Source organism: Etheostoma cragini, chromosome 13, assembly GCF_013103735.1.
Source record: "Etheostoma cragini isolate CJK2018 chromosome 13, CSU_Ecrag_1.0, whole genome shotgun sequence".
NCBI lineage: Eukaryota > Metazoa > Chordata > Actinopteri > Perciformes > Percidae > Etheostoma > Etheostoma cragini.
Genome location: NC_048419.1, coordinates 18,676,588 through 18,684,451, shown reverse-complemented (window position 1 = coordinate 18,684,451; position 7,864 = coordinate 18,676,588). Strand labels below are relative to the sequence as shown.

The 7,864-nt window shown below is 40.3% G+C and overlaps 1 protein-coding gene across 3 annotated transcripts in view; it reads left to right on the top strand.

Moving 5' to 3' along the window:
* The window catches only part of jakmip2 (janus kinase and microtubule interacting protein 2), a 27,485-nt gene that overhangs the window by 11,329 nt on the left and 8,292 nt on the right, over nucleotides 1–7,864 (top strand). For all 3 annotated transcript variants that reach the window (XM_034890188.1, XM_034890187.1, XM_034890189.1), the window contains exons 3-12: nucleotides 121–375; nucleotides 1,152–1,394; nucleotides 2,016–2,225; nucleotides 2,966–3,064; nucleotides 3,232–3,378; nucleotides 3,510–3,650; nucleotides 4,282–4,338; nucleotides 4,921–5,043; nucleotides 5,203–5,331; nucleotides 7,660–7,743. In XM_034890188.1, coding sequence (XP_034746079.1) covers nucleotides 121–375; nucleotides 1,152–1,394; nucleotides 2,016–2,225; nucleotides 2,966–3,064; nucleotides 3,232–3,378; nucleotides 3,510–3,650; nucleotides 4,282–4,338; nucleotides 4,921–5,043; nucleotides 5,203–5,331; nucleotides 7,660–7,743 — 1,488 coding nt within the window. The remainder of the gene's footprint in view (nucleotides 1–120; nucleotides 376–1,151; nucleotides 1,395–2,015; nucleotides 2,226–2,965; nucleotides 3,065–3,231; nucleotides 3,379–3,509; nucleotides 3,651–4,281; nucleotides 4,339–4,920; nucleotides 5,044–5,202; nucleotides 5,332–7,659; nucleotides 7,744–7,864) is intronic.

The window sequence follows — 7,864 nt, the reverse complement described above, 5'->3', positions numbered from 1 at the left end:
ATATATATATATGTATATATGTATATATATTATTACCTTAAAAAAATCAATTGTTGCTCATTTGGAGTATAATTATGTTATGTAAAGTAACCTAATTTCTCTCTCCTTTTCTTCTCACAGGTGAGCAAACTGGAGCGCGACAAGCTTCAGGAGGTGAAGCGGGTGCGAGAGCAGGAGCAGCACCGCCACACTGCCATGTTGACGGAACAGCGGGCCAAGTGGCACGAGGAAAAGCAAAAGGAGCTCCAGGCTCTAAGGGAAAACCTGACACGGCAGCATGAGCAGGAGCTGGCCCGCCACGCCAAAATCAAAGACCAAGAGAACCAGAGGCTCAAAGCGGCACTGAGCGCCATGCGCGATGGCAGCGGAGAGAAGGTGAGGTTAAGGGCTCCTGCACACTACCTGCGTGACACGCGTGTCTCAGGTGCGGTCCGAGTTGTGCCGAAAATACTTGCACGTTAGAAATAGGACCGATGCCTATTGTTCACGCGACACACAAGCCTGTTGGAACCGTTAAAATAGATTTTGATGTTTGAAAGTCTCTAGGTTTAGACATTAATCTAGATATAAATGTGTTTAAAAAAATAATAAATAATTATCAATTTTCAAATAGGGCACCTGTTGGGTGTAGTGTTGTATGTTGTTACCGTATTGTTGCACCTGTACAGAACAAAATATTGTGTAGCCTATTTTGCCATCAATACCGCCAACGTTGTCTTTGCTGGTACTACTACTTACTTACTACTACTACCGCTTGAGTGCAGTATATTTCATTTTATCAATGGGACACATACATGTGTACAGACAAGGCTAGCAGCAGCGCCGCTTCAGACACGTTTGTGCAAAGAAATAGAAAACGCTACGCAGCCACCACGCAACTGACGCGCAACAGAAACGCCACGCTCACACCATGCAGGAAGTGTGCAGGCTACCGAAGGAAGGGCAGTGAAGCTATTGTTTGATGTTGCAGTTGTCAAGCAGATAAAAACAGATACATTTCGTCCAAAACAAAAATTTAAAAGCAGCAGCGGTGGAACTAAACCAGGACAGAGGGACTTGGCACAGGACAATCAGATTATCTAAAAAATACTAGTGTGTAAATCCTGCCAAGCCACATCCAAACCCTTCTTCTTTCTTCCCCTGCTTCTCAGGTGCGCACAGCACTGACCCTGGAAGCCAAGGAGGACGCACGTCGCTTCTTTGACCAGGAGAGAGTGAAGCTCCTGCAGGAGATCATGGAGCTGAAGTCCGCTAAGAAGCAGACCGACGAGGCTCTCAGCAATATGATCCAGTCCGACAAGATGAAGGCTGGTGACCTGCGGGTGGAGCACCAGCAGCACCAGGAGCAGATCTCCAAGATCAAGTGGGACTGTGAGAAGGACATTCGCAGACTGGTAGGCACAGTCACTGCTACGAAACACTCAACAACTGAAATGATTATGATATTATCTATACAGCATGGGAAAAGGGACGAAGGATGGTGCAATAGGTTGTTCCTGTTACATCGGTTACATTTCATGTGAACTGTGTGCAAGGGTTTGCTGTAGAGCAACAGGATAACCTTTTCAGATGCAACATACTAAATGGCAATGGTGACTTTGGTGGGTTCCTGAGGTATCAGTTTGAAGCTTGGTTTACATGGATGTAGTAGGTTTCAAGAAATAAACAGGGAAATGTTCATGTAGGTGTGTGTAGCTACCAGTGTGAAAGTTAGGGATACAAATTTAAGGTAGTAGCAAATCAGTTTCCAGTGAATCTATTGAATAAGTTCATATTTTAATCTATAAAAAGTCTATTAAAATTATATTTTGCTTGTTTTGTCTAATTAAAGTGAAAAAAATAAAACAAAACAAAAAATGCATGCTTGTAAAGTACTTTACAATAAATGAAAAACTGAATAAGGCAGAGCAGGAACCAGAATTTTATTTTTATTTTTACTCTCTTGAGTCACTTGGTTTTCAACATAACAAGATGAATGATAAAAGTTAGTAAAATGTCCTTCTCCTTCACTATAGGTGGATGAAATCAAATCTAAAGACCGGACCATCTTTGGTCTGGAGAAGGAACTGGAGTCGGCGGTGGGTTTCTTACAGAAGCTGCAGCTACAGAAGGACGCCCTCGACGAACAACTGTTCCTCGTCAAGGAGGCTGAGTGCGGCCTGGGAAGTCCGAAAAGAGAGATTCCAGGCAGGGCTGGAGATGGAGCAGAGCACTGTGGTAGTCCAGTAAGTGGAGAGGAATGGCAAGGAGAAATCAATCAGTCAATCAACATTTATTTATATAGCACTTTACAGCAACCAGCAGGTATCCAAAGTGCTTTACATCAGGAAACAAAATTAAAACCACATATCATATAGAAAAGTCAGGTTACATAGAAACAGGAGGAGGAGAGGGACATTATCACACCACTACTACGTATAAAAAGCCATTCTAAACAAATAGGTTTTTAGTTTGAAGCTAAAAAAAGCTACATCTGGAATAGTGTGTATATCAGGGGGTGACTTGGTCCAGAGTCTCGGGGCAGCAACTGCAAAAGCCTGATCACACCATCAATTCTACCTAGACCCTTGGTACTTCGAAAACCGGGGATTTGAAGACCACAAGGACCGGATGTGCTCACGCATGGTTAAAATCTTGTACAATTTAAGGCCTTGGAAACTGACAAAATCTGAATATTGATTCTAAAAAGCACAGAGAGCTAATGTAGGGTGAAGTACCATGCTGAAAGATAATATCAACCTATCCAAGGGAGCCTTCCTGTCTCTGGAACCCCTGAACTCTAATGTGAATTCTTGAGATATAGATTTAATGTTAATGAAATGCGGAGCTCATTAGAATTTAAAGTATAACAACAATAACCTCCTGGTATTATACTAAAATTATTCAAAGTTTTTCTCTACACCTGGCTAGTGATTGGATTAGTGAAATGATAAATTGTTGTTTTTTGTTCGCTTGTGTGTTTCAGGACTTGAGGAGAAACCAGAGGCGCATTGCTGACCTCAACTCGACTATCCGCAAGTTAGAAGACCGCAACTCACTACTGGTCGATGAAAGGAATGAACTGGTAGGACCAAAATGATTTAGTTAAAGAAAAGTCCTGTTCTCTCTTCCTTATACCACTCATTTTCATCTGTCTGACTTTCCTTCACATCTCCCAGCTTCTATCTCTGGCTGTCCAGCTTCCTCACACCAGTCACTGAATATGTCCTTGTGTTGCTTTCTCCCCAATAGCTGAAGCGAGTTCGAGAGTCAGAGAAGCAGTGTAAGCCACTGCTGGACAAGAACAAGCTGCTGTGTAAGAGGAATGATGATTTGACTCAGACTATCCAGAAGCTGGAGGAGAAACTGAAGATCCTGGCCAAGGAGAACCATGAGATGGTCAGCACAATGTCACATTAGCGTCAGATATACGTACATTTAGTACTTATTTGCAGAAGGGACAGACTGGTTTACAGATGATAGTTTGACCCTAGAAGACCCTTTCCTCTGTGTGTGCTGTGTGTCTGCAGAAGGAGAAGATCAGCTCTCATCCTCCGCTGAAGAAGCTCAAGTCTCTAAATGACCTGGACCAAGCACATGATGACCAGGAAATAGCCTTTCTCAAGCTTCAAGTCCTGGAGCAACAAACCATGATTGATGAGCTGACAAGAGTATGTGTTCTTCTATTACTTACGGGTGCAAATGAGCAGGTTTTTGCTCTTTTCAGTAATTGTGCACAGGAGGCAGTTAGGGTCATCGGGGGTTGATCCTCTGCTCATGTGGAAGCTGGATGCTCCTGTACCTTTATTAAAAAAAAAAAACTAGTAAAACATACACAAGATAGTGTAAGACGCCTTCCTTTTCCCATAACCCTTTTGTTTGATAAATATATTCAAAAATGTAATAATTTAAGATTTTCAGATCATTATTAGTCATATTATAATTCATATCATTACATTCAGTTATGTGGCATTCTTCTACAGACATGGATACCTGCAGTATAATTTTACATCACTGTTGCTGCACAAACTTAATGTACATTGTATTTGTAACCAGGCACTCTGTGCAGCTCATTTTATAAGTATAATATAGTTGTCTTTAATGAGCAGACTGATCACCACAAGACAATTAACATATCAACATCAACATCCTATGATTCCTAACATCTTCGACAAACGTGTGAAAGAGCTTGTTTCAGTGTTGTGTTTTTGTTTCTTTTATTTAACTTGAAAGAGAAGAAAAGAAAACGAATCCTCTTACAATGGTGTGTTATCTTCTTTTTATTTGTCTGTTTTTTTCCAGGACCGGGAAAAACTATTACGAAAGAAAAGGCATAAAAGAAGTTCGAGACCGATAAAGGTAGAGAAAATTATAGTTTTTTTCCAGCTATTTATCTTAACATGTACTTAGTTTGGTTACTGGTATATATACAACCGGTAAACACATTTTTTGAAAATGTATTCTTTGAAAACAGAAGTCAGTATTTATTCACTTTTCATAAATTAGTATTATTGAGAAGCTATGGGGCATCTTTTGTAAAAATCATTATTTGTACATGTCAACTTACTTCCAAACTGTGTTAAATGTTGGCATCTAGTCTCTGCTCTAGTAATGAGTCGTGTGGAACCTTTAGAAAGTCATGTAATAACACACCAAAACAAATTCAAACATTCAACTTCCCCCTCTGATTCTCAAGTATGTCAAAACTGCCAGATGTTCAAACACAAATTCACATTTGTTGCTGGAGTAAATGATAATGCCATAGAGCCACATATTTAGCTGAATGCAGTAAAATAAATGGAAAGTAAAAAGCCTTCGGGGACACCGATGAGTGATGATTTTGATCATCTAAGACCATGTTAAAAAGGCATATTAATTGTTAGACATCAAGTTTTTTAGGTCAATACAGTAAATATTTTTGGTTGACTTCCACCTCTGCAGAGGCACATCGTAGTAGACACATTTTTTGGGTACGATGAGGAGTCTATGGACTCTGAGACATCTTCAGTGGCTTCGTTCCGGATGGACAGAACTCCTGCTACTCCTGATGAAGACCTGGAGGAGGTGAGCACAGTCACGCTGACTACATTTACAATCACACCAGATCCTGAACTTATTCTGTTTTTAGACCATTCTGTTTTAATTCTCTATCAAATCAATTTAGTTACTGTAAGCCTAATCCAGCCATGGACTTTGGCCTCTAACCTGTGTGTGTCAAACAAGGGTCTCGCCAACGAGGAGTCGGAGCTGCGTTTCCGTCAGCTGACCAGGGAGTATCAGGCCTTACAGCGAGCCTATGCCCTGCTGCAGGAACAGAAAGGAGGCATTCTGGACGCTGAGATGGAAGCCAAGGTACAAACACAGGGAGAAAATCCCAAAACTATCTTATGTTAACCCTGTTCAATCTACCGAAATATTCTTACCATGTGTTTTTTTCTTAAACAGAGTTATGAAATGATTAAGTAAACTTGATTAAAATAGGATATATGGGTTTCCAATCTTCAGTTTTTTCAAAATACAATTTTTTCATTAAACTGCTGAAGAAACAGTTAAGTTACCATCACAAACACATATAGTTGTGTCATATGACTGCCGCCAGAGTGGATTATTATATTAAAAAACTTTAGCAAGGGTCAATAGTACTGTAAGTTGTGCAGTGATTCAGTACCATTTTTGAGTACTGAACACTTTGTGATTAACTGACATGCCTCAAGGACCCCCTCGCCAAGGGAAACTACTTGCAAGGCAAGGTAAGGGAAGGCAGCTTTGTTTGTATTGCACATTTCATCAACAGGGCAATTTAAAGTGCTTTACATAAAACATTACTGTAAAGAGCAGTTAAACAACAATTAATAGATGAAAAACAGTAACCCCCTGCTGTTCATTTAGGGCTCCACTTGTCCATGAAAAGTATATAAAATAAAGCCTCATTTAAGTCAAGCCAAGTATGGTTTTTCCTGTAAGAGAATGGAAGTGCTGAAAGAAGGAAGAGTACACATTCCCTGCCAACTCTGTTTATTGACAAGCTACTTCCTAATCTTATTTACACATTCCACTATATTTACACAATACTATTCTGGTTAGTCTATTGTGCTCCTTAATAATGATACTAAAAGGGCAGTAATAATAATAATAATAATAAATTTAATTTATAATGCACTTTATATTCGCAAAAATCTCAAAGTGCTACATGGTAAAAAAGTAAGTGATAAAATAAAACACATGGAGAGCATGAAAATAGTAAATATAAAAATAAACAAAAACAATGTAGAAAAGGGCAAGAGATCAATCAAAAGCTCTCCTAAAAAGGTGGGTTTTAAGGCCACGTTTAAAATCATCCACAGTCTGTGGTGTCCTCAGGTGGTCAGGGAGAGCATTCCACAGTCTGGGAGCCGCTGAGTAGGATCTAACAGGGCCCTATTTTAACAATCTAAATGTACGGCGTGAAGCGCTAAGCGCAGGTGCGTTTCGGCCGTGTCCAAATCCACTTTTGCTAGTTTGACGGCAGAAAAAAGGATCAGTTCAAAAGCTTTTAACTTTGTGTCTTCATTAATTCATAGGTGTGTTTTGGGCGTAACACACAAAAAACAAATTAGAGTATCCTCTCCCATTTCCTTTAAAAGCCAGGCACGTTTCTATCTTGGCGCATTGCTATAATGATGGCGGATTTGCACCATTGTATATATTTTTTGGTTATTTTTTTGCATGTTTGTGTGCTGCTGCGCTTCCCTGTGTGTGTGTGTAAGAAGCATAGTGTGCGCGCACTGTGCATAAGTCTAGGCGCAAATTTTTAAATAATAATGAAATGCTGCGCTATTTAGTTTAGAGCAGGTTTTTGTTGGTCAATGCCACAATAACTTCCCGCTGCCTCATGGGAGCATGAAGAGGCGTGACCGAGTTATGGCACAGCCCAAACATTATGTAGCTGCATACATGTATGCAATGGTCAGTTAACAGCCCACACTTTACAAAGCATCCTTTCAGGCTTTGCAGAGGTGACAAATTATCACAGGTCCATTTTGAAGAAATTAATTTTTAGCGACAAAGCTGGAATGTAACAAAAGGTTGTGGGCTGGGTTAGTCAAGGGTTCATTGTAACAACAAAAGGTGAAGTGACAAGCTTTTTAACATTACAAACTGATTTAATCTGCTGGTGGCCAGTTTGGCTAGTCCCTGCAACACCCAAGACAATGTAATATCTCTGTCTGACTTAGGGTGTGTCTTGTCATAGTAATTTACATTAAGTTCTTTTTAAATGCTAAATTCTTGGATAAATAGTTCACATAAAGTTACCTTTATGGAAATATCTCAAGAACCCAATGATAGCTTTCCTGACAAGGTGTAGGCTTAGAACCAGGCCTGAGTAACAAAATTGTCTTTGGACTCTGGTAATAAACATTTTCTTAGTAATTACAATAGTATGTGTGTGATTAATTTGAATTTAATGAGCAGTTAAAAAAAAAAAAACTTTGTAGAAGGGCACACGGAGAGCGCAGACCTCTGCCAAGGCCATGACCTTTCATGCAATTTTAACGCTGACAAACAGACAACATCCGAAAACGTTACCTTCTAGGCAGCGGAAAACATTGTCCATGTACTTCCGGCAGTACCGGCACAGACCACCACTTAAAAAAACAGTGCTCTAATGGCTAATGGATGTCTGCTTTGCTCATGTTTCAGGCCCAGGAGCAGATCCAAGCAGACGTTCTCAGGTATAAGGCCAAAATAGAGGACTTGGAGAAGGAAGTGACCCTGAAGGGACAGGTGGGACACACAAACGCATGCATGAACCAAGGCAGATTAATGTACATGTACACTCACCGGCCACTTTATTAGGTACCCCATGCTAGTAACGGGTTGGACCCCCTTTTGCCTTCAGAACTGC